The 27,903-nt window shown below is 37.6% G+C and overlaps 1 protein-coding gene across 1 annotated transcript; it reads right to left on the bottom strand.

Moving 5' to 3' along the window:
* Nucleotides 1-7,530: 7,530 nt before the first annotated feature.
* slitrk2 (SLIT and NTRK-like family, member 2) lies at nt 7,531-11,433 on the bottom strand. The gene has a single exon (XM_039766262.1). The coding sequence runs from the start codon at nt 10,695-10,697 to the stop codon at nt 8,145-8,147; it is 2,553 nt and encodes an 850-aa protein (XP_039622196.1). The 5' UTR covers nt 10,698-11,433; the 3' UTR covers nt 7,531-8,144.
* Between the last annotated feature and the right edge of the window lie 16,470 nt (nt 11,434-27,903).

Raw genomic sequence — 27,903 nt, 5'->3', positions numbered from 1 at the left:
TATGGAAACGGCTCACGGGCAGATTTTTTTTCACGATACAACAAAACTTATGCGACAGTTCGTTTTGGGGGGGATGACGTCATCACGCACACCATTTTATCGATAAAAAGCCAGTTGGATGGAAACAGGCTGGAGACAGCAAATTTCGCACATTTTTTTTACATATATTCTGCTTGTCGATAACAAAACGTCACAAAAACCTGGATGGAAACTTGGCTAGTGTTAATAGATGTTTGAAACCATCACAGTTTCACAAGATGGGAATTAATGCTTGCAACAACTGAAAATGTTTCACTTGTGTTACAGTGTGGGTAAAAGGGGACAACTGCAGGAGACTATATCTGACTCCAGATATCAATAAAAAATGCTTCAGAACATAAACATGTATATATTTTGAAAACAGCAAATATACTGTAGTAAATCACTTGACTTTACCAAGCATAGACCAAATCAACTCTAATCAGTAGATAAACTTTCTCCTGAAAAGTCTTTTGGCATGCAGGTCATAGCAGAAGATTTTAAAAAGTTTCAGTTACTGGCTGACAGCACACAAAGTGAGAATCTCTGCAACCTGTACAAGATGAATGAATGCTATTAACTAACAAAATGCAACATCTGCTAGATTGGTGCCCAGTGTTGGATTTCAAGGGCTACTGGTTCCTGTCACAGTGGCAATTCTGTGCCTAAATAGTTGTAGTTAATTCTATTTTCTTAAGACTACAGTTGCCCCTTAATACAATTAGCAGTTTTAAAGCAAGTTTTACTTAAAAGTTCCCAGTAATTTAATTTGCATGCTGAATCAAAATAGCTCTCTTTTTTGTAATCCAATTTAGTCCTATGGTTAGCATTTAGATTTATAAACCAAGATTCAAATTGTAAACTGATCAGTGTAATTGTGGCATTTGTACATTCTCCCCATATTGGTGTGAGATTTTATCCCATGTTTCCAATTTCTACAGGCTGTGTTAATTGGTAAAACTAAATTATTCCAGTATGACTATGACATTGACTTTTGACAGGCACCCCTAATCCTAATTTGGATTAGGTAGATTTGGCAATTAATGAATAGATGGACAAATTAGCAGATTTATGAATAGATGGATACATTAATGGATGATATAACAAGTGCTATTTAAATCTAGCATAAATGCATTTATTTAAAGGAATTTTTCAGAAATAACTAATTTTACTGATATGGAAGAAAATAAATACAGAGACGTAATTTTTCCAATAACACAAATCTAATATGTTTGTAAAGAATAAAATACACTACATACTGCCAGCTTATATGAAAACATAAACAAGATTTGCAAATAAGTTAAGTGTCCCCTGAACAATCCCTGAATTTAAAACTGACAGCAACATAACCTCGAAGCAACATCTGCACTCAGGTAGTAAAGTTTCTTTACATTATTAGTTTTAATATGTATTTATGTGTCCTTTAAACTGTCTGCAGTTACTGAATTTCCACTTCTTTCTCTCTAAATCAGTGAGATTCGAAATACGATTCCTGCTAAATTACTACAGTTCTGTCTCAAAGAAGGACTTATATTTACTTAGCAAAATATTATGAGGGTGCCCTACTTAATTCTTGAATAACTATATTTTTCCTGTTTTTACCCTAAAATCCAGTTATTAAAACATCATTTAAAAACTGTAATCATTCAAAATCTCCAGTCTATGGATTTAAATAACCCATACTTAGATTTTACATAGCAAAGCTTATTCACCAACTACTGTATTTTTTCAAGAATAACTAAAAAGGGAAGAATTTCACTGTATTGTGTACTTTCTTTTACTACAGTCATAAGCCACAAGAAACAAAAGAGCCCATTACACATAGTGAGATTTACTAAGCAAATAATAATTATAATATATTGGTTACTAGTGCTGCCTGAAAGGTCAAGGAATCTGCATTTTTGGAACTCTCACTACATTTATGGAGTTCGCCCCTCCTCCTAGCAACAGTTTTTGCCCAACACTTCTTTTTCTTCTTTGTTCTCTGGTATACATTGTAGGTTCTCAGTATTGCAGGGGTGTACGTTAGGGAGCACAGAGATGTATTTGCACCCTGCAAAAATGGTTTTGCCTTTGGCTTGATGCCCAAGATGCAAAAAATGATTTGTGAATGGAAATTGTAATAATAAAACCAATTAAGTGTAGGTAGTTTGGTCTAGCCACTAAATCAGAGTTTTTAAATGAATTTGTACCAGCCTGTTCATCATAAAGTGCTTGTTTCAATAAAATATCGGAAAGTAAAAAGGAAAGAAATGTAAATTATTCAGAAGTTGTAATCTTCTGATGCCTCTAAAATATTCTGATGTGTTCTCAGAAATGGAAAAAATGGAATTTAGGATGTCTGACATGTTAGGATAAGAGCAATATTAAGCCATTTAATTCTATAAAATAATAGGATATATACAAGAAATTGGTTAGGCTCAAAACATAGTGGCTCTCTAAGAACTAAGCCTGAGACTCCTCATAATAATTGATCTATGTTTAATTTTAAAAATTACATTTGGAAAAATGTGACTATGAGTATTTATTGGCAAATTGCAGCAAAGCATTTTTCACAGCAAGTATACTGTGTTTTGCCAGTGACTTCGTTTGATGAATATTTTCATGGAAATTCACCATGCGGACAGCTAAGACAAATTTTTTTCCAGTGCCCCTTAATGCTTTATGCCAGTGTGACATCACAGAGCTCTAGCAGTCCATACTGTATTACTGATCCTACTAGTGGGTTAACATTTCAAGAGAAACCGACAAATACATTTATAAACACAAAATGTACACACAAACGAGAACTGGAAACGTGTGGGGTATATTAATTTCTTAAAGGTAGTATCTTTTTTTATGGACTTGACATAAATGGGAAGGGTTGTTATCAAGGAAAGGCATCCGGCCGTAAAAATCACGCCAAAACCTGTAACACATTGTCCCCACATAGAAATGTGAAAAAATGAAAAGGAAGAAGTGACCTGTGTGTAATATTTTAATATTACGGTAGTAGTTAACAGAATGCTGTAGACCTGATACAAACAGGAAGGAGTGAAAAATCCATGTGGGTGTGATGCATTTGGCAGCAGCAGTGAATGAGCAAAAGAGTCAAAGGTAAAAAATTCAAACTGTATTCTTCCATTCAAGAGAGATGAGTGCCCTCTAATCAATCTCTTAGGGGCAAGCCTTAGTGAATGTATGCTTCCTGACTGCAAAAAATGTTACTTTTCTGATATTTAATTCTATTAATTTTATGTCAGGAAGGCAAAGTGGTGCAGTAGTTAACACAGCCGCCTCACATCTCAGGTCACATTTTTGACCACAATAATCAGTCCACATTAGTTGGCAGACATTTCCCTAGCCATCAGGAACACTTAAATGACAATTGCACCATTATATTCCAGTCAAAAATAGTTCAGTCTACTCTTCCCCTTTGACTTGACTTCATTTTGCCAAGTTTGGCAAACTTTGTGAATATTTTCGTGAAGGTTTTGCATAACAATTTCGCTAAACTCAAGGTTAAGCAAATTCAGCGGGGATTGCTAGTGACTACGCTTATGAGTGAGCACTCAGATGGAATGGCATTCATTCCATAGTTGGGATGCAAAAAAGAATGGATAGACAGATCTGCATAAAAATATACATAAAATATTTTGGCAGTGCAGTTTTTTAAGTTTATTCTTACCTATTACAATTAAAATGGTCAAATTTTAAGATAAAAAACCTATTCAGAGTATTGTGGGCCTTTATTCTGCATGACTATATTTTGCAATATGCTGTTCAAACTATCCCCGGTAAAGTTTTAAAGCTGCCTGCGATGTTTGTAATCAAGAGAAACAGTATAATTATGAACATTCTTCATATGTGCTCTGCTTACCTTAATTAGGGCAACAGAACCTACCCCTGCAACACAAGAATGATACTTGAAGGCCACATATTGTGTTAACATCATGTCATTTAGCATCACCAATAAACTCGGTAACAGTCCTTTTAACCAGGGCAGGACAACTCTCATCCTGCATGGCTTCCGTGTCTACTTGCTTTTGTTCCAACCTGTTAATTTAACATCAATCTTGTTGCAATTTGATTTTAATCAGACAGCTCGCAGTAGCTCACTGCGATGTCACATAAATTAATAAAAATGTGACTTCTGCTTCTCTATAAAATTCAGAAAGGTGTGTATTGTTGGAATGACTTTTAGAGCACAGGAATCTCAGCTTTCTTACTTTTCTTCTACATTTTAATTCACTTGCTTGTCAAGAATTTAAATTTCCTTATTATTTCCTTTTCAATAACTAGAAGGTAATTAACCAAGAGTCGCAAATAACAATGGAAGAAACAGCTAATTAACTAAATTGGTGTCATTGTCACATGTGCAGTGTATGTGTGTTCACTAATAAGTAGCTGTTTTAAAAAAAAAATGAATGCAAGGAAAAAAATTGAGGGATTAAGGAGTTCTAAATCTCCCTAGTCCATTGTGCTAACAAAGCAGAATGATAACCAACAAGGAGCAAAATATTTCACCACTATGTCTATCCTGGTCTAAGATTTCTCACCCTTGCTTTAGACTATGAGGAGAATCTAAGTTCCTGCAAAAAAATCAAACCCCAAAACAAGCAGACTTCATCAAACCACAGGTAAGACAAGCCTTACTAAATTAAAACATCAGAGTTACAATCTGGTACAATTTTGCCACAAAATGTTGAATTTTTTCTGATAAAAAAATTATTGTTTTTACTTATGCTGTTCACTAAAATTGACAAAAGGAAAAAGGTTTTGCATAACAAATTTGCAGTGTCAGCACTTACAATTTTGCAATGAACTGCTTCATGATGCAAGTAAAGAAAGACTGCTTTTTACCATATTTCCACACTCCACTTAAAATTGTAGCCTCTGCTTAAAACAGAAGCAAACATGCCTATGCAAAATAAATAGTGACTACAAACATAAAACATAATGAAAACGTGAAGGGCATGACTCCATCAGCACCTGACTTACTTGATGTGTCATTTCACACCAAGCTATCATACTCCCCTGTGACTCTATGGCATATGCAGAAAAGGTCCAGTAAACAATTGAATTGATGAGATAATTCCACATACTGTACATAACTGCTACATAGGCTACAAATATTTTAAAATGATGGTTCCCTGACTTTTATGTTTTCTGCAAGCATTCTTATCTACAAACATTGTATTTTTCTAGTTAGTTACTTACTCTTACATAATGTACCATTAAGAGCAAATAATCCAGACAATTTAAGCACTGGCTTGCTGTTCATTGGCACTGGTTAGCAGTATATTAATAAAAAGAACACTTTGTTATTGTTCGTTTTAAAACACTAGTGTTAAAAACTATACAACAAGAGGGCAATAAAAAAATACAGAGTATGTCCAAAATATATTATCATGCAGTAGCAGAGATATGCAGTGTAACAGCTCTTCTAATATATGTTAGAAGATATTATGTTCACCAAAACAGTCTAATTTTAAAATGTATTTCTCATGTTTTGTTTTTTTGTTTTTTAATCAAGCTGGCCCCTATGATTTAAAGTAAAACATTTAAATTAAAATGAGTATTTATATAAGTCGATTGGTCCATCTGAACTGTGTGTAACACAAACACTCATCCACTTTTTGATAAAAACTGGAATAATGTGAACTAAATAACAAACAAACCAAACGATTATCATCTAACAGTAAAATGGGGTGATGTGGATAACTATAACTCAAACAAATCTTGAAATAAATAAATGAATAACTCAGTCAATAAATAAATGTACACTTAAACCAAGACACGCAGTGACCTGGTGCACTGTTTGAAAAAGCAATATACACTACCATAGTTTGTGTGAATGAAGAATTATACTGAACTGTATAACAAGATATATTTACCATAAATGTTACTGTGTTAATTATAACACACATTTTATTATGCAATGTACTTACCACTGCTTGAACCATTACAGAAATCTTTACAAGTTAAATATTTTGTGTAGTAAAAATAATAATAAAAATAATAATCATTATTATACAATCAAGTTATAGAATGCAGTTCATTCCACTGTACCTTGGGAAACTCATTGAATGTTACCCATGATTTTTAGCATCCACTAAATTAACAAGTTTAACAATTTATAATAAAAGGAGTGCATTTTAAATTGTGTTTGTTGATAATAAAATATATATATATATATATATATATATATATATATATATATATATATATATATATATATATATATATATATAAACCAGTCTGTTGAAGACCGTGGTTTGTATTTAGGGTAATGAGTTCTGGTTTTTTTCCAAGTCAAATGAGATTTAGAAAATGTGCTCAACCCAACCAAATATCTGATCTAGCTTGCATTTCTGACAACATTTCATGACAAAGATATGAAAAGCTGCACAATGTCACAGTATACAAATGCATGCAAAAGAGTGACAAAATGAAAAATAAATGCTAATGAATTTACGTGAAACTATGGTAGTTATGAAGAAGAGTACTTACTGTAAAGTTTCTCTTGGCATATAAAAATATATGCATTTAGAATATGTGAAATGTTTAGTGAAAATATAACAAATGGAAGTAGTACAAATGTTCATAAAATGAAAAGTCTAATTCATTGCAACATTTAAAACAAACTAAGCCAAAAAAAACTTTTAAGGATTCAGCCTTCTTCATTGCTTAGTGATAAGGGATTATTATACATAGCAACCTATTTATAAAAAGGAAACATTGTGCTTCTTTCAGAGGACATTAATTGCTTTGGTTGGTACTTGAAAAGACCGGTCTATTTCACATGCTAATCACAAACCCAGTTGCATAAGGTTTTACAATAGAGAAAACAAAACTAGGTTTGTTGGCTATCATGTGTAACTTTCTAAATTAGGTAAATCCAAATAAAATTAATTGTAAAACATTCTAAGGGTATGTGTAAAGAGCATGCATGCTTACAATATATGCATGGCTGTGTGTTTTAGTTATTTATTGAACTTTGCCACATTTCGTTTTAGAATTTTAAAGACATAAACCTTTCTTTAGGGATAAGAATATTCTATATATCTCCCTATCATATGTATAGCTTCTCGTTTACTATTACTGAATGTCTGGCATATGTAACATTAGGGCAGAAATGATATATTTTGCTATCAATACAATGATAGCAATAATAAATAAAAGTAACAATAATTACAAAAACTATAAGGGTAATGAAAATATTTATATGTTATAAAGTGTCACTGATGGAAAAAATTTTAGAATATTATGTCTTTACCAGTAGATGCACAGACCTCCACTAAAATAGAACATGATCGAATAAAATATTTTTACTGTTTATATATCAGATGCCATCTAATTGTGTTAATGCAGTCTAAGGCACTGCTAATTCAGTGTTGAAAAAAGCATGTAATGGCAGCTCATAAAACCCATAATACCAAAAAGGAGAAAAGAAATAATGATTCCTATCTTTCAAAACTACAAATGGCAACTGTCAGTAGGCTGCATTCGTAAAAACAGAGCGAATATTCATTTTCATTTAATGCGTTTCACATATAGATCTATTTTACATTTTATTTCTTAAAATACAGCAAATAAAACTTCCATCAAGAATAATAATATTGACAATAATAATTAAAAAATAAACAGATTAAGTGCAAAGGCACTTTTGGAATAAAAGGGGACGCCAAGTGGACATAACTGGTAAAAATATTTCGCAATCACCAGCATCCTTTGTTACTTACATACTGTTCAAATTTTACCAACAACTTGCCGAAATGTTCCAGACAAAAGCATTGCTGACAGTTAGGAAATGAGTGTAACCCGCACTTTCTTCTTCCATCAATGTGTTTTTGAAGTTTGTATTATGTGAATTTCTCAAGGAAAATGTGAAGAAAAAAAATATGACAGACGTGAAAAACGTGAGGAAAAACGTCGCAATAAAACCTGGAACAGCAGTTAGTCCTGCGGATATTAAAATGTGTTCTTTATACAGCAAAGGCGGAAAAGGGCGAATAATAATAGTGCTGATGGGGTGACCAGGAAGGTGTTGGTGAGGTGGGGTGGGGTGTGACTCCAAACTTTAAATTGTGAAGCGATGGCCGTCAGGTATTCATTGAGTTTTCTTTAAGAGCTGTGAGCCAGACTCACAGCTGACTGATGGCAGTTTGCTTTTCTAAGACCTCGAGGTAGTCCGGCTCCGTTTTTGTTTTGCTTTGCAGCAGTGGGTGCTCGTTTTTTGATTGTTCTGCATAAAATTTCCTGGGTGTGCCGTACAGGACGGTTTTGTTAAATCGGTCCTGGTTGTGACGCCTGGACGTTTCGTACGCAGGCGCAAACGGTCTTTTGGGCAATGTGCAGAAGTTATAGTTGAGTAGCCCAGCAGCAGGCAGCTCCTTGACCCTTTCGGCGATATTCTGGTAAAGCCGCTCGGGCTCTTGGATTCCGCTGGCCGCCTTCTCGAGGAAGTCAGCCGTGCTGATGGTGTAGGCGGGGCTGCGTGTCTGCTCGTCCTTTTTGGGCTCTAAGCCGCTAAAGCTTAACTCCTGCAGGTTCCTGTAATAAGCCACTTGATCCTCTTCTTTCTGCATGTAAATGGGGTTCTGACACATCTGACCCACAGAAGGGGGGATATAGTTGTATACGTGGCTCTCTGCCTTCTCCGCACCGCCCTCTGGGCTGTACGAGCCATATTGCACCTGGAAGGAGCTTAAGTCTAAGTTGTTGGCACTACTGGGTACGTTTGGCACCCCTTTGCGTCTTTTGAGAACAAAAACAAACAGACCTGCTCCGAAGCAAACTGACAGGATAAAGACGACCAGCAGCCCCAAGATGAGCACAGACAGGGGTACCTCTGTGTGAACATCAGGCAGAAGGCTGGGAGGCGCACTTGGCGAAAAAGGCGCCTCCGAACTGGGTTGAAACGTTGGCACCACCGTGACCATAAGCTCGGTGTTTTCCGGGCAGATCGCATCATTCCTCAACGACCTCAGCAGCCTGCCTGCGTGCTGAGATGGCGAGTCGCATGTGATCTCGTTTACCACCACGCTAGTGCTAGATTGTTCCATCCAGTTTTTAAGATCCACGATGTCGCAGGTGCAATCCCAAGGATTTTCCTGCAAATCGATCTGGATAAAAGGGGAAAGCTGGTCCAGAACTCCCTTGACGGGTAAGTGGGAAAAGTGATTGTTCCTCAGATTCAATCTGGTAAGCATTGTACCCCCAAATACATTATAGGGCAGCGACCTTAGCAAGTTATTATTGAGGAACAGTAACTGAAGGTTTTGAAGAGAGCTAAATGTCTCAGGTAAAATGTATTTTATCACATTATACTCCAAATATAAATACTGTAGACTCTGCAGTCCATTGAATATTAAGGGAGATAGGTTTTCAATATAGTTGCCATTGAGATACAATCGTCGTAAATTGGTTAGGTTTTCAAATGCCCCATCCTGAACTACAGCTATCCTATTGTTTCCTAAGTGCAGCAGCTCCAAAGTACTGTACTCTGCCAGATCGGTCCTGTACACTGTCTGCAAAACGTTACCTGTCAGGTAGAGTTTCTTTGGGTAGGACGGTTTAGGCTGTAAATCGGAAATATTGCTGAGCTTTTTTTCCTGACAATTTATATTTAACCCGCTATCCTGATTCTGAGAGGTGCAGATACAAGCGCCCGGGCAGCTGACCGGCACTGGCGACCTAGTCTGGTAAACCATTATGGGTCCGAAAATCTTGTCTCTGCCGGACACAGTGACTCGCGGAGTGGGGCGGTTTCTTGGTTTAGGGGGTCGCGATGCTTTAGGAGACCTTGTTGGCGTGACGCCCGGGTGAAGCGTGGGGGGTAACCCTTGAAAATTCGAGTCCGAGAGTGGTGGGTGCTGATTGGGGTGACTGGTGCTTTTCCGTGGACATAAGTCTTGCCTGATTAGCTGAGTGACATCTTTACCGTGAAGCCTAAAAGGCGTTTCGCAGACAATGTCCCCCACGAAGACCGAGATCGTGTCCAGCCAGGCTTTGAGGGGTACTAAGTCACACGTGCAATTCCATGGGTTCTCCTCCAGTTGGATTTCCATGATTCCACCGATGTGCTCCAGAACCCCGGCAAATGGTAACATTTTCAGCCGGTTCCCTCTTAGATCCAAGTGTGTCAATAAAACAAAGCGAAATACGTTGTTGGGCAAAGAAGGCAGCAAATTGTCATTAAGAATGAGAACTTTCAATTTGTTCAGTTTGCTGAATGCTCCTGCCTCAATCGCACTGATGTAATTGTAGTCGGCCTGCAAATATTCCAAACTTTCTAAACCAAGGAAGGTGTCTTCTTTGATAATTTCCAGATTGTTGTTGTTCAGGTGCAATCTTTTCAAAATTTTTAGTCCTACAAAGGCCCCTGTTTTTATTTCCTGTAACCCGTTATTTCCCAGGTGTAAGGTTGTAGCATTTGGGTAATTTACAAAATCATTGGGATAAAGTCTTGTTAGGAAGTTTCCATTGAAAAATAGTTGACACAGTCTGTTCTGCGGCGCCTGGAATTGGCTAACTGTTGTAAATCCTTTGTTTTCGCAATTAATATTCAGCACGTTTTCCTTCTCATCACACAAACAGCGATTCTTACACAGGTCTTTGGAAGTTTTACGGCTTTCTGTCTTGGATGAGAAACCAGTCACCGTTAAAACACTTAGCAACAAAACGCAGTTAAGCATTTTTAAATAAAAAATAATAATGGAGAGAAAATTTAATTGATTAGCAAAGCTGCTTAAAGCTTCAAAATCGTTGTTTGAAATCCCTTTTTTGTCGAACGAAACTGTAAAGGGAAAATCTCAGGCACATAAAGGAAAAAAGTGCATGTAACATTTATACTTATATATGTATATACAATGAAGTATCTATATATACATATATACATATAAATCCGACAACTCACAAGTGTTCTCGGTTCTCCATCTACTGTTTTTCAAGTCCAAAGGCAAATGATGAAAAAGGCATTCATATCTTAACCCCTGCACGGTTGATTTCGGAGAACATTTTGTTTGGGGAAGCCTCTCCCCGTTTTATGAAGCTGGCAAGTCATGCAGCTGCACTCTCGGGTACTTCTGAAGACATCATTAAGAAAACAGGGAGAGAGATACTCACTGGTTAACAAAGTGCGCATATTCCTTTCTTCCGCAGACCCCAGAGTTTCTCATTTTGGAATCCTTCACTTAAATAACTTCAAAAACGTCAGCATTTAAAAATAATAATAAAAGCAGGTTCTCCGAAATATTTTGTTTATCAAACGCACGAAGACATTTCAAGCCCGTGAAAATGCAACATTGTTGGTAAAGAACGGCGCATTTAGATGCACACTCGAAGGTAACCATGAAAAGCAGGCTTTATTCGCTGTTACTGCGTTGCGTTGCTTGTGCTTAGTTTGAATTAGGAGTTCACATCCTTCTTCGGTCTTGGAGAGAGACAGAGAGAGAGAGAGAGAGAGAGAGAGAGAGCGCAGCGCCGAGAAGAACTACGTCACATGTATTGATAAGCAACCGTTGCTTTTGCGGAGATCATAATTACTGATCATGACATTGCAACACTCCGTTTTTTCCCCTTTGGAATTTGATGGCTTACGTACTGAAAAAAACATTGGATGGATTAGTGTTTTTCCAAAGATGTGCTATATGGGTAATAATAATAACAATAATAGTACTGACTTAACGAATGAGTCATGGTATCTTTTAGTTACTGTAGATTACTACTAAAAGGTCGGTTTCTAGAGGATTTATATACAGAACAACTTAAATAATAAATCTTAAGAGGAGAGTAAAGTAGAACCATTTTAAAGTATGCTGTTGCGATTATTCCTGTTACGATTGATATCGTGATTGGTTTTGCGTAGTAAAAACGGCAGATTTGTTTATTATTGTTTATTATCTGTAATGCCGTTTATTCTTCAGAAATATTTTTATATTGCAATTATTTTACTATTATAGCCCTATGTTTGGAATAACATCGTGTATTTGTTTTAGTTCGCATTTTGTTCATTTTGTATATCAGCAACGTAATGCATATAATTTAAAACGCCTTTTCAAAATAGTTTCGAATAAAGAAAATAATACATACTATAGTTGTAATGTATATTTATATATGCAACGCACAAATAAATCCTGAAATTGGTGCCGATCTATCGCGGGGCATACTCTAATACATGCGCATTAATAGCACATCAATAACTGCCAGTTAGGACGACTTTGAAGTCTAGGATATGAGATAAAAACCCAATACAGTAATCCTAAAATAAATCAGGGCATACACATGGGGTGGTGGGAGGGGAGGTGGGTTTAAAGGGGGAGATGTGTGCGTTTTGGGCGGGGGCTGTATAAACTCGAAACTTTGGAAATGTATGACAATATATGTAATTGTAGAAGCTTAGTTTCAAAGTCTTGCATGAGTTTTGAACGAAGAAAATGAATATTATGATCATGGTACGGAATGACCATTGATTGTTTATAATATAAAAACTCGTATAGGTCAGATAACTACACTCAAGTAATGTCATTTGTTTGAAAGTGCAATATAATCACCCTCAAACATCCAAAACATGTAACTTTCTTGGAAATACAATGTGCTTTCTCAGATATTGGTGTCAATGATATCTTCACATAATAACTAGTAATGCTGCCTGGAAAACCCAAAATCCCTAATGTCACAGGTTCAAATTCTGCCAGGGAATTGCCTGTGTGAAGTTTGTATGTTCTCCCTATGTCATTTTAAGTTAGTAGGTGACTACAAACTAGCTTAGTGTGACTGATTGTGGGTGTACATGTGTGTCACGATCGACACCCCAAACCGTCAAGAGGTAGCCCGTGCCTTCAGTTCAACGCTGCTGTGCTTGACACCCGATCGCTGTGATGTTTAACCGAATGGTAGAGATACGAGTCCATTTTTGCAACTTGACTAGCTCTAGTAGCCCCAGAATATTATATTGAAGGGTTCAATAAAATATACTGCTGTTTTTGTGGAGTCTAGAACAGTATGAAGTAGATTGTGTTCTTTTCATCACTATGAGCAATCAACCACCGCCACTATAGTACATACTGCACATTTGCCAATTCATGAACATATTAAGTAGTACAGTAGAGTGCTTATTTGTAGTAAAATACCACTAGATGTAGCAAAAATGTCCATCCATCCATTCTCCTATCTAGCCATCCATCCTCTTTAAAGAGAAATAATTCTGTTTATTATATTCAGGCAGAAGACATAATTATTATATTTGGTCTTCATTAGAAACACATTAAAAAGTTCATTATTATTCATTATTATTATGATTATACAAAACATTCTCATGAAACATATTTTATCATTTAAACAATCAATGTTGAATTTTATTAGTTGTATATGTGTGTCTGTACATGTTTGTATATGTGTGTCTGGATGTCTCCTTGAAATACTTTAATAAATGAAAAATATTTTGACAAAATGTTTAGAAATGCAAGCCAGCAGGTAACGAACACAAGATGTCAACACGCTGAGCATTCTTAATTTCATTTTGGTATTAATATTATGATTAACAGAAAAGAATTAATAGACTATTTACAGGTGTTCTGCTGGCCGTAATCAAAACATACAACGTGAACAAGTTGATAATGTATACACTACATTAAGAAACTATTCAGCTGGTTAAATTAGCAGCACAACCTTCTAAATGATATTGATTAAAACCATTCTAATTGAGTCTCATTATCTCCCAATGAAGTGGAAAAATAATTTGCCTTAAATTGTGATTTTTTCCAGTTTTGCTCATGTAAATCCTTTAAAACATCTGAAACTTGAATAACAGCAGACTGTTCAGTGTTACCTTCTGGAAAATGGTACAAAAATGTCTTTCCATTGTTCTTCGATATGTTTAATATGAAAACAGCATGGGATGTCAAAGTAATAATCTAAGTGCACTTAATGCAAAAAATTAAAACAGTTAAGGCTTGCCTGTTTCCCGTAGTCCTGTAAACTTGGTGTGACGCACTTTACTTCTGGCGGTATAATGGTTTCTGAGTACTTGTAGATTTTATGAGTGAAATAATATAAATTTTTATTTTTATATTTCCATCCAGCTACACATCATGTTTGTCCTTTTATATCATTTTATATCCTATAATTTTATTAATGCATGCTTTTAATGAAATTTATTATAAACAGTGTTTTAGTACAATCACAATTTCCATTTCTCAATCTTAACACAAAAACTTTATTACAGGATTCTTATTACTACCATGCTTTCTCTAACATTTTTCCCTAGCATCCAGTTAAAACAAATATTTGAGCAGATTTGAAAATGGGTGGAATGATGGACACATAAATACGAGAATGGGCTCAGAAAAAAGCCTAAATTATTAAACTACTAGTTAAATTAAGAGTAAATATGTGACACTTATTATGAATTTGGTTGAAATTAAAAGTGGTTTAGAGAAGCACTGTTTCAGACTGTGCAGGCACCTTCTATTTTCTCCTCCAGTTACATGATGTATCTCTATATTGAGCCTCTTTTAGTCATCTTGGCCAGCACAGTGGTCAATATTATATTGCATTTTAAACTAGAGATTTCAAGATGTTGTGGTAAAATATACATTAAAGTATGCGTATTGAATTCCAAGTAACTGATTTTCAGAACCTGTTATTTGAGGTGTGAGTCATGATAAGCTACAGCTTGTCCAGGTAAACTTTATCTGCAAGACAAGAATGAACTGTGAATGGAATACCAGTTGGCAGCTGGGCTAACTGATAAATGGCAGGCAAATCTAGATTTCTCAGTTCCTTTACTATAGCTTGCACATTTCTGTAATGTGGGAAGAAACAGGAATACACAATAGAGAACCAATATCAAGGTACAATGTACACTCATCACTGACCCTGACCAGGCCAGAAATTAAGCTGGCTCATTGGAGACGTGATACAGAAATGCTGGTCACTGCAACATCCATCTTATGAAATTATTCCCATCATAAACATTTAGGATTATTCCTGTTGTTTAGGTGTGGCAGAGTGATGCAGTGAATTAGGTTTTTGCCTCAGAGCTGTGGGTTTATTGGTTTACATTTTGAACTTTTCTGTCTACGTAGAGTTTGCACACTTTGTATCAGGTAGTTTTTTCTGAGGTACCCTGTTTTCAACCTATATCCAAAAAAACAAAAAACAGTTTCGGGTTAAATTTTAGGTGTAAATGGTTGGGTACAAACATGTGTAAATGTGTTCCTAAATGTGTACCCTGCGATGGACTGGTGCCCCAGCTAGATCTGGTTCTTGTGCTGCTTTGACACTACCCTTTAATTGAAAAAATAGGTTCAAGTAATAGATGGACGTTCCTCAAAGCGGTAAAAACCAATTATTTTGTGGTGCATATACTTTATACATGACATGCAGGAGTAAACACAAATGCATTAATACTATAGCACAAAATAAAAAAAAATCTGTGAGTTCACTGGTTAAGTGCATTTGGAAATATGAGCTCAATGAATAGAATTCCTCTCTTCCTGTTGCTTGTTTATAAATTAATAGTGAATAGTAACGCAGTTTCAAGAACCTTCGGCTTTATACATTAGATGTTTTCTCCACAGATCTTAACAAGATAAATGAAACATCCCCCTTTCTTCGTCTTGTTCTTATGGTTTAATTAATGAAACAAGTTCTTTAAAAGATGGCCTACAAAGTCCCAATCTTAATAGGCCAGTTCTCCCTGGACTTAGAGAGGGAGCTATTCACTAAATAACATGTGGGTCAGCGAACAAGTCGAATGGAATGGAGCTGCAAACTGCTAGAATTGTAGAAATATATAAAAGAGCAGTTAAACAAATGGTTGTTTTTGATTGCAAGTAAGGATGGATGCTGTAAAATTACCCTGGGAATTCAACGTGGAATATAATGGATTATACATAAATATTTTGCCATAATGTATGTGTATATATATATATATATATATATATATATATATATATATATATATATATATATATATATATATATATATATATATATATATATATATATATATATATATATATATAACTCTTAATTACCTACAAAATCAAGATTAACTTGTGTCTCCCTGAAATTCATTAAATGTTAACAGATATTAATAATTTTAATAAACATGTTTTCTTTACTGATGCAACATTTCAAGTAAATGAAAAAAGCACATTCTGGAGGCATTAAAAAGCAGAGGCTTATAGTTGATTGGAATATATTTTCATGAAGCATATAAGCATTCAGGTGGATTCAAATACCTAGTGTTACTGCATTTTAAAAAATTTCTAAACAAGGCATATTGTTAAGCTTTCCATTGCCCCCTAGTGTTCCATTTCTGTCATTCTGACAATGCCGTGCTGTGAAAGTCTCAGCCAGCATAAATCACCAGGAAAAGATTGAAGATGGTGCTGCCTTTAGATGATAGATTAAGGCAGAGTGGAAATGACAATGATTTCACTTTTAGGAAACAAGCCAGAAGAAAGCAGCATGCTTTTTGGTGCTCTGTAGGAATACAGTATATTACTTTTTCAGAAATTTTGTAAAATTGTAATGCAAAATTGGTAAGGGGCTAAATAAATGTTGCTTTTAGAATTGAATACATATGTCTACAAGTACAATATTTTATTAAGTTTTATTTCTGTTGTCAAATATGAAAAACAGTTTAATGCTTAACTTTTCAGATATTTGTTTATACCAAATGTTAACACTAACAATACTATATACAGAAGAGTCTAAAAGCCCATGTTTGAAATCACTGATAGATAGATAGATAGATAGATAGATAGATAGATAGATAGATAGATAGATAGATAGATAGATAGATAGATAGATAGATAGATAGATCTTTACTTATACCCAGGGGGACATTTTGCTTTAGTGTGACTGTGCGGATCAGCCCCATGCAACCGTGTCCTTCCATGGAAGCTCTTGAACCCGCTGCCGCTGATAATATACCCAAGGGATGAACCAGTGGATGAGGACACAAGGCACATTTAACAAGGGGAAGGTGTATAAGTAATTCTGTGCTTTTATTTAAAACTACAAAACAGTCTTCAAAATTGCAGTCCAACAAAAGTTCCATAAATAATATGTTCTTTATCCTTATTCTGAGAGAGAGACAGACAGACAGACAGAGAGACAGACATACAGATAGACAGATAGATAGATAGATAGATAGATAGATAGATAGATAGATAGATAGATAGATAGATAGATAAGCCTGTCTATCTGGATTTAATATAGGAAAATTAAGATCAGTGAAGTTGTACCTTTTTATGCAAAATGATGTCTTCCTCAGAAGTATAATTATGGCATGAGAAGAGCACAGTGACAAGCCCTGATTACAGTGAAACCAGACTCAGACATCTAAAACCTTTGATTGCCTGTTCATATGTGATTGCTGAGTAAAATAATGAAATCACACCTGTGCCTTCAATCATCTAAGGTTCATTTAGGGTATTAGAGGTTGTGTCTGTGTTTGATACACACACACTCACAACCACAAACAAACATTCACATGCAATATTTTTATCTTTTTTATCATCCACTAATTAATTTTTTAGTTTTTCCCTGTAATTTGATTGGTTATTTAAACAAATCCCATGGATGGAATGTATGGCGCATAGGTTGTAGAGCAGTAAAATTAATTTGCAACCATTATTATTATGTATTATTTTGGAGTAGACTAGTACTGAAAACAAATGCTTTAAACTAAAAGCAAAATAAAAATAAACAATTGCAACTAATTGCAAAAGAAACTGTAGATAAACAGGTGGCAAGGTGGTTCATTAGTAATACTGCTGCCTTGCAGTACAGAGACCAGGGTTTGTGTCCTAGGTCCTCCCTTATGTGGAATCCCCTTTTCTATGTGGGTTTCCTCTGGGTTCTCCAGTTTCCTTCCACTGTTCAAAGACATGCAGGTCATGTGAATTGGCAATACTAAATTGGCCATGGTGTGTGGGGGTGTGTGTTCACCCTGCGATGGATTGGCAGTCTGTCGAGAGTTTGTTTCTGTGTTGGGCCCAAAGCTAGCTAGTATAGGCTCCAGCTCCTTTCTCGTGACCCTGGTCTGGATTAAGCAGGCTAGAAATAGACATGACTGTGGATAAAATGTATAGAAACCACCCATCTAGCAAAATGTTATTTTTACTAAGGAAATTATTCTGTGATGAACTAAATAGAACAACAAAAAAGATAATTATTGCTCTTGATCATCATAATACCCAATGTACTTTTCCTTCTCAAACACAGTCTTTTGTGATATTTGCTCTTGCTGACAGTGAAATGAATAGAAATAATGCTGTTACATTAAACAAAAAACTGAAGTAAGTAAATTCTTAAATTGAATATGCTGAAAATGATTAATATTTGGTGACTTTATGTTGGTCACATATTATCTTCAATCCTTTAGAACAACAAGCAAACAAGATAAAACATTTAAGGCTAGTCTATTCCTTACCAGTTATCACTGTCATGCATGCACATCAAAGGAGCACCTTCCGGGCTCATCTAAGGTACATAATACCAGTGAATGCAACTAACTCCATCCCTTCTTGTCCTTAACCTATAAATCTCAAGCCTGTTGGAAAGAGGTGTCATTCTGTGAGCTGACTATCCCCCAGGACAGAGCACCATCCCTTTGAACCACGTTCAAAGAATGTTTTGCTTGAGCCTTAAAGAGGCTGCTAGAGATTCTTTTTGTTTCCTTATCTTGCGCCATAGAGTGGCTGTTTGTTTATGTTTGAAGAAAACACCAGCAGAATTAAACAGGGACGGCCGGGTTGGTGCCCCAACATTTATTCTTCTTGACTTGTTATTATCCTTGCACAACCACATCACATACTACAGTTTACACAGTTCACTTTGAATGAATGCATTCACACTGAAGTGTTGTAGCACTTGTAGAATTAACCATACTATGTGGTTGTGCAGGAATGCTTTAGTGTAATTGTTTTAGTAGTTTGATATAATTTGTTAAAAAAATCTGGAAAGTGACCTTAAAGCTGAATCAAAAATAACCAATAGTATTAAGCTGTAATGATGTAGTAAGCTATCGTATTGATCTACAGTAGATAATACCTATACATGCTTCCAGTTGAAAGTAATTCTAGATTGGATGTCATCCCATTGCAGGGCACACACACCATTACTCATATTGTACCAATTTAGAGTGACCAATCAACGTAACATATATATTTTTAGTATTTGGTTAATTATATCTAAGAAAACCCAACATGGACATATTCCACACATATAGTAATCTGCATGAGACCCTTTCTATATTTGTATTTGTTACTCTAATCTAGGTTGTTATAATTTATCCATCCTTTCTTAAACGCTTTAGTCTATTACAGATTAACATGAGTTGCAAAACAGATAACAATTCAGGAAAGGGCAGCAGTCTTTTGCAAGACACACTCCCCCGAACACCCACACTCAGTTACTCAGGGCCAGTGTGACAACATTAATTAACCTAATTTAATGTCATTAGTTTATGGAAAACACCAAGGGCCTCATGTATAATGGTGTGCATAGAATTCACACTAAAACATTGCGTATGGACAAAATTGGAAATGTGCGTACGCACAAAAAAATTAAGATGCACAAAACAGTACGTAAGCCAACTTCCACACACTTCTGCTTCATAAATCCTGGTCAACGTGAAATGCAATGCACGTGCATGTGTCTGTCACCCCACCCCAACTCCTCCCAGAATTACACTCGTTTGAATATGCAAATCAATATATATAGCCCCTTACGTTCAGTGCTTTGTGAAAAGACAATGGCAAAAGCACAGGGGAAAAAAGAAGAATTTCACCGAATGCAAAGTGGAGGTAAGAAAAAACAAACTATTTGTTGGCTTAAGCAGTGGTATAAACAACAAAAGGAAGTTGATTAAGTGATAAAGAGTGGCGCAGACACTCGAAAGTTCAAGTTCAGAAAGTCACACATTGCCAGATGTAAAAAAGAAGTGGTCAGATGTCAAAGTTGCCATGAAAAGTTGAGTTGTAGCGAACAGTCTGAGTGTCCAACTGAGTGTATTAGGGTACAGAAAAAAGAAAAAATATAGGGACACAGTGAAGAAAAATGGTCAAAATGTTGACTTTAATCTTGAAATTTCCACTTTAATCTTGTAGTTTATTTTGACATTAAAGTAGAACATCCATCCATTTTCTAACCTGCTGAATCCGAACACAGTGTCACAGGGGTCTGCTGGAGCCAATCCCAACCAACACAGGGCACAAGGCAGGAACCAATCCTGGGCAGGGTGCCAACCCACCGCAGGACACACCCACACACCAGGGCCAATTTAGAATCGCCAATCCACCATGTCTTTGGATTGTGGGAGGAAACCCACGCAGACACGGGGAGAACATGCAAACTCCATGCAGGGAGGACTTGGGAAGCAAACCCGGGTCTCATAACTATGAGGCAGCAGCACTACCACTGCGCCACCGTGCCGCCTAAAGTAGAACATTGTAAACTTTTAAAATTTTCTGCTTTTGAGCTCTGCTTGTAAAATATCTTTTGGCTTTGTTAATTGTGATTACTTTCCAGTGTATTGACCTGGCCTGTCAGACTTCTCTTTTGGGATTCTTCCGTACATTCTTGCCATTCTTACTTTCTTCACAGTATAGCAATACAGCATCATACAAGGTTTGATTACAAAGGTGAGAATATTATAATCACTATAACAAAAATACACTACTCAGCTCAACAAAGTTTTCCAATTCTATTCACGTAATTTCACCTAGTTGTCTTTAGAAGTCACATAATTAGTGAAATGGAATCTACTTCTGTGCAATAAAGGTATTTCCCCCAAGGACTGTTTAATTGTACCTATCTCAGAGAACTTTATTTATAGTTAGTATAGCAACTAATAAAAAACTATATTATAAATACAAAAGGGTGCTCAAAGCCTTCACACAAATTAGACAAGCCACAAAACATCATATGGTGACTATACAGAAATTGCAGCAGTTACTCAATGCTGAAAAACACTCATTAAAAAGTCTAATTTGGTAAGAGACACTGAGCATGGATGAAGCTAAGTGCAAGAAGAAAAGAGAAATCTCCTGTTTGAACAAGTTGTTCTTAAACTTTGTTAGTTGTTTTTTACATAAGTATAACATCACACATTGCCAGGAAAACACTATCTTTACCACTGAGGCTAGGGATCTGCACTGGCAATCGGAAGGTTGCCGGTTCGAATCCTGTAAATGCCTATAGGGACTCTGCTCTGTTGGGCCCTTGAGCAAGGCCCTTAACCTGCAATTGCTGAGTGCTTTGAGTAGTGAGAAAAGCACTATATAAATGCTAATGGTATAATAGCAAGACATGTGAAGAAAAAGAAAAAGTAAACACCAAAAGGTACATAACAATTGTGGAGGACTGCCGGCTTCCCATGCCGGTCCGCACCCCCAGGCCGCCAGGAGGAGCTCTCCAGACAGCAGGATCGTGCCCCGAGGTCCAGCAGGGCTTTATGGACTTTGTAGTGTTTATACACAGCCCTGCAGGATACCTTGGGGACCACCAGGAGTCGCTGTGGGGGGGCTTATAGGCTCTGTGATGCCGTATGACCTGGGAGTATGTCACGGTCACATGACAGGAAGAAATGTTGTGCTCCCGGGTTGAAGTAAAGGACTGATTGCCCTGAGGAATAAGGAACTGTGGACTGTTGGGACAGAAACACCTCCGGGTCAGGTGCTATAAAAGGGCGGTGCCTCACTCCAGACAACGAGCTGTGCTGGGAGGGAGAGGAGCAAAGTGTCTGGGAGTGGAGGAGAGAGTTTATTGTGTTTATTATAGTTAGTAGTATTTTGTATGAGTAGTGTGGAAGGTGCTTGGTGCACTGTGGAAAAAAATAAAAAGTCTTGGACTTTTACCTGGTGTCTGGAGTTGTACCTGAGGGTTCAAAGGAGCACTAGCGCCCTACTGCCACACAATCCATATGGGATATCTGCTGCTGAAAATAAAGCAATAAACCAAACTGAGCAGACTGGAGTAGCTTTACCATAAAAAGCTCACTGTTTTGGAGAGGGCCCATTGAAGTGTCAACCCTCAATATAATAAGGGGTTTATGGCACAAGTCCTTCCCATTCAACTGCAGAATAAGTGAGTAATTTAGTAAAGAATCGAAAGGAGAAATTTCAGGAGCCAGATATACAAAGCTGATAGTGACATATCAATAAAGGCTTATTGCTATAATTGCTGTTATTAGGAAATATTGTGCATAAAATAATGTTCATTTAAAGATTATAAATTATTTAGCATGATCAAAAGAAAAAAATAAATACAGTAAAATTATATATAGTAACATAACATTGTAATATCAATGAAAAGAGATAAGTCATAATAAAAAATACACAAGAAGAAGGAATACCAGTACTGGGTAAATAATCATAATTCATTGTAGGAGTATAACAGCGACACATTTCACAAACATTCCACAAGTTGCTGTCTTCTTTTTTAATTTAAAGGGTATTATCCCACAGTTTTAGAGGTGACCTTTCTGTCTGCAGCAACAGCAAAATGGCAGTTGTCACTGATACATGTAATTTATCTGTGAATAGAAGATTTCTCTGTTTTTCATGGCAATTGACTTTTCATTGTATAGCATTTCCTTCATAGTTTAGAGTAATCCCATACTGAATTAAAAACACAGTTTTCTGAATGTATTAGTAAATTCTACATATGTCAATAATTTAGAAATGTGCAACTGTATTAATAACATATGTAGTTGATTGGAGAGGTGCTATATAAAACCGAACCAATTTGCTTAGGAAATACAAATAATATTATAAAGATCATTCTTTGGCTAAATATCAATATGTGAAATTATCCTGCGATCCTCTTTTAACACTGCATTATCTTTACTTCTACCTTCTTCACAATAAAGAAAATAGTTTTAGCTTCATCATTTTTTTGATCTGCCCTAAAATTATTTTCTTATGCCCTATATGATGATAGTTTATTGTTAGTGTCCACTAAGGATTTGTTTTAAGTTTGACAAAACTACAGAAATATTTGGGAACTTTGTCACACTCTGCAAAAGGCATTGAAGCAATAGGGAAGGAGGAAATGAACTGATTTTAAGTGAATGATTGGGGTGTAAAGGTCTTTTAAGTGACCTCAAAGGCTAGGAAATCTATGCAGACTGATTTCTGTGGAAAAAATGTGAACTGAGCTGTGAAGCAACCGTGCTAACCACTTTGTGACTATACCTCAAACTATGAACACCTCAAATGGAATGATAACCACAAACAAAATACAATAAATGGCCACAGACTGTGCTAACGGTCTTTGGGGTACAGGCTGGCCATACCATAAAGAGGCAGAATGGGACTAGCTTGTTCCATTGTTTGAAGTCACAGTTCCACATAGCTTGAATGTCTTTTATCTTTCTGATCTATCTGTGCATGCTTCACACTTTTTTACTCCATCAAGAAGAGAGAAACTACTTGTAAATAGTCACAGATCTTTCATTTGTATTGGAATTTCAATGGGTCTTAGGAGTGTTTTGACTCAGGGTTGTTTTTAAAGTGTGTTTTGAGTCATTGCTGCACCACTTGGCCAACTGTGCAGGCATTCACTCGGTATGCAAATTAGCCACACAGTGCAAAGGCGAATGAGTGTGTGCACAAGTATCAGATTATATATTCAGCAACATTCTCATAATATTCTCATTATCATGATCTAATTTACTCTCAAATGAAATACTGCAAGTTTTGCGGAGTGCAAATCTGGCAGGAGTACCAGTTCGGTAGTGGCTGCATGGTCACCGTCAGACACAGCATGTTTATTTTAAAAAATTCTCTGGCAAATTTCGCCAATCAACACTAGTTTCCACATTTAAGGGACTAGTCTTTGATAGGACATGTTATATTGAAACAACTTCATTATGCAAACTAAGGGAAATAATATTGCAAATTGTCAAAGCCAAAATCAAAGTATGAAAATATTAATTAATATTAATTAATTTTCTCAGCCTGCTTTTCCCTGGACCTGATATCAGTGAGTCAGAGGTATCTCAGCAGTAATGTTCATAATGCTGAAACAAACTCTTAAATGAATGCAGGGCCTTTGTAGGGCTCACTGAGAAAAACATGCTTATTAATAAAAACGTGTAGGTTCACTCATGCGCCGAACAGCAGTTTGGAGTATCCACCCTTTTTGGAGTCTCTGGAGGGGGTGCTAGAGGGCATACCTTCTGGGGATTCCCTCGTTTTGCTGGGAGACTTCAATGCTCACGTGGGCAATGACAATGAGACCTGGAAGGGCGTGATTGGGAGGAATGGCCCCCCCGAACTGAACCCGAGCGGTGTTTTGTTATTGGACTTCTGTGCTCGCCACGGATTGTCCATAACAAACACCATGTTCAAGCATAAGGGTGTTCATATGTGCACTTAGCACCAGGACACCCTAGGCCTCAGTTCGATGATCGACTTTGTGGTGTGTCGCCGGACTTGCGCCATATGTCTTGGACACTTTCGGGTGAAGAGAGGGGGAGCTGTCAACTGATCACCACCTGGTGGTGAGTTGGCTTCGATGGTGGGGAAGATGCGGTCAGACCTGGTAGGCCCAAACGTGTTGTGAGGGTCTGCTGGGAACGGCTGGCAGAGTCCCTGTCAGAAGAAGCTTCAACTCCCACCTTCAACCACGCCCCAGGGAGGTGGGGACATTGAGTCGAATGGGCCATGTTCCGTGCCTCTATTGTTGAGGCGGCTGACGGAGCTGTGGCCGTAAGGTGGTGGTGCCTGTGGCGGCAATCCCCAACCCGTTGGTGGACACGCGTGAGGGATGCCGTCAAGCTGAAGAAGGAGTCCTATAGGACTTTTTGTCCTGTGGGTCTCTGGAGGCAGCTGATAGGTACCGGCAGGCCAAGCGAATGCGGCTTCGGTTGTTGCTGAGGCAAAACTCGGGCATGGGAGGAGTTTGAGAGGCCATGGAGAGCGACTTTGGACGGCTTCGAGGAGATTCTGGTCCACCGTCCGGCGTCTCAGGAGGGAAGCAGTGCAGTGTCAACACCGTATATGGTGGGGATGGTGCGCTGCTGACCTCGACTGGGGCGTTGTGGGTCGGTGGGGGAGTACTTCAAGACCTCCTCAATCCCACTAACATGCCTTCCAATGAGGAAGCAGAGCCTGGGGACTCTGAGGTGGGCTCTCCCATCTCTGGGACTGAAGTCACCGAGGTGGTCAAAAACTCCTTGGTGGCAGGGCCCGGGGTGGATGAGATCGCCCGGAGTTCCTTAAGGCTCTGGATGTTGTAGGACTGTCTTGGTTGACACGTCTCTGCAACATCGCATGGACATCGGGACAGTGCCTCTGGATTGGCAGACCGGGGTGGTGGTCCCCTCTTTAAAAGGGGACGGAGGGTGTGTTCCAACTATAGAGGGATCACACTCCTCAGCCTCCCTGGAAAAGTCTATTCGGGGTTCTGGAGAGGAGGGTCCGTCGGATAGTGAACCTCGGATTCAGGAGGAACAGTGTGGTTTTAGCCCTGGTCGGAACAGTGGACCAGCTCTTCACCCTTAGCAGAGTCCTGGAGGGTGCATGGGAGTTTGCCCAACCAGTCTACATGTGTTTTGTGGACTTGGAAAAGGCATTGACCGTGTCCCTCGGGAATCCTGTGGGGGTGCTCGGAGTATGGGGTACGGACCCCTGATAAGAGCTGTTCGGTCCTGTACAACCGTGTCAGAGCTTGGTCCGCATTGCGGCAGTAAGTCGAGCCCGTTTCCAGTGAGAGTTGGACTCCGCCAGGGCTGCCCTTTGTCACGATTCTGTTCATAACTTTTATGGACAGAATTTCTAAGCGCAGCCAGGGTGTTGAAGGGGTCGGTTTGGTGGACTCAGGATTGGGTCACTGCTTTTGCAGATGATGTTGTCCTGTTTGCTTCATCAGGCCGTGATCTTCAGCTCTCTGGAGCGGTTCGCAGCTGAGTGTGAAGCGGCTGGGATGAGAATCAGCACCTCCAAATCCGAGACCATGGTCCTCAGCCGAAAAGGGTGGAGTGCCCTCTCAGGGTTGGGGGAGATCCTGCCCCAAGTGGAGGAGTTCAAGTATCTGGGGTCTTGTTCACAGTGAGGGAAGAATGGATCGTGAGATGACAGGCGGATCGGTGCGGCATCCGCAGTGATGCGGGCTCTGCATCGGTCTGTCATGGTGAAAAAGAGCTGAGCCGTAAGGCAAAGCTCTCAATTTACCAGTCGATCTACGTTCCTACCCTCACCTATGGTCATGAGCTATGGGTAGTGACCGAAAGAACGAGATCGCGAATACAAGCGGCTGAAATGAGTTTCCTCCGCAGGGTGTCTGGGCTTTCCCTTAAAGATAGGGTGAGAAGCTCAGTCATCCGGGAGGGGCTCAGAGTAGAGCCGCTGCTCCTCCGCATCAAGAGCAGTCAGATGAGGTGGCTCGGGCATCTGATCAGGATGCCTCCTGGACGCCTTCCTGGTGAGGTGTTCCAGGCACGTCCAACCGGGAGGAGGCCCGGGGAAGACCCAGGACACGCTGGAGGAACTATGTCTCCCGGCTGGCCTGGGAATGCCTTGGGATTCTCCCGGAAGAGCTGGAAGAAGTGGCCGGGGAGAGGGAAGTCTGGGCTTCTCTGCTTAAGCTGCTACCCCCGCGACCCGATCTCAGATAAGCGGAAGAGGATGGATGGATGGATGGAGGTTTACTTAAAAAGATAAAGAACATGTAAACTCTATAGTGAAAGCATGTAAGCTGGAAATTAAAGAGTACCCCCTAAAATAAAAATATTTTGATTTCAAAATCATTAGCTAATAAAAAAATCATACAGTAACAAAAATGATTCCTAGTTTTTCTTTATTTTGATGTATTAAATTTTCTTTTGAATACTTCTTTTGATAAAACAACTTTGATCTTTTTGATATCTAGAATTACACCATGAATCAGCCACTCACAATTATGATTTACTTTCATTTAAATCATAATTGATTATATTATAACTTAAAATGTATTTAATCTCATGTAGTTACATATAACATTTGTACTGTGACAATAGATCTCAATTATATTGTAAGTATGCATTTACAAGCTCATGTTCAGTGAAAAGCACCACTTACTAAAACCAGGGTTTGATAACTGATTAAGATATGCTGCAGTTACATTTTTAAACTCACTTAATTTAATACAGGACCATGGAGGACAGGAGTCTATCCTGGGCACTTAAGAATGAAGCAGCCATAGATAGTTGGCCAGACTATTTTAGGGTATTTGATTGAATACTCTATAAATTGAAACATATAATTTAAATATTAGATTCAAACAATGGAAGCCTCAAGCTATTGTACTTTACTGTTTCCAAGTTAGTGATTACATGGAATGGAATTAAAAACGTCTGGAAAGCAGAAAGTTCTACTATAATCACCTATCAACTTCAATGTGTGTTTAAATGTTTAATACTGTATATAAATGACAATAAGCCTGAACTTGAAAAAATATATATATATTTTTTTGTCTTTTTGTAAGATTTTTAGAAAATGTGCAGGACAACACATAGGTGAAAATAAAGATTATTGGTCATCATCCTGAATTAAGCACAGTACAATAAAGAACATGTTTTCTCAAGGGAAATACTGGGTTCACATTGTTCTAATATTTTTTAAGAACAATTAGACCAATAAGGCATTTTTATAGTACATCACTGGAAATATATTGTTATCTGTAAAATATATTTACAACTAAATTACATGATAATAGTTGTATACCAGTTATATGTCAAATTCATTGCCTAGGTAACCATAAGAAGGTTACAGCATTAAGCAGGCACATTACCAAAATTTGTGCATTGCTATTACACTGAGATCTACAGATATGCCATCATTTCTCTACTAAAACAATATAATACAAGAATAAAGTATACAATAACGATAATACTAAATA

The sequence above is a fragment of the Polypterus senegalus genome, chromosome 10, assembly GCF_016835505.1.
Source record: "Polypterus senegalus isolate Bchr_013 chromosome 10, ASM1683550v1, whole genome shotgun sequence".
NCBI classification, from domain to species: Eukaryota; Metazoa; Chordata; class Cladistia; order Polypteriformes; family Polypteridae; genus Polypterus; species Polypterus senegalus.
This window is presented reverse-complemented; position numbering and strand designations above follow the sequence as displayed.

Excerpts from the sequence above, each read along its gene's own strand:
- slitrk2 (XM_039766262.1), bottom strand. The coding sequence starts at position 10,697 with ATGCTTAACTGCGTTTTGTTGCTAAGTGTTTTAACGGTGACTGGTTTC.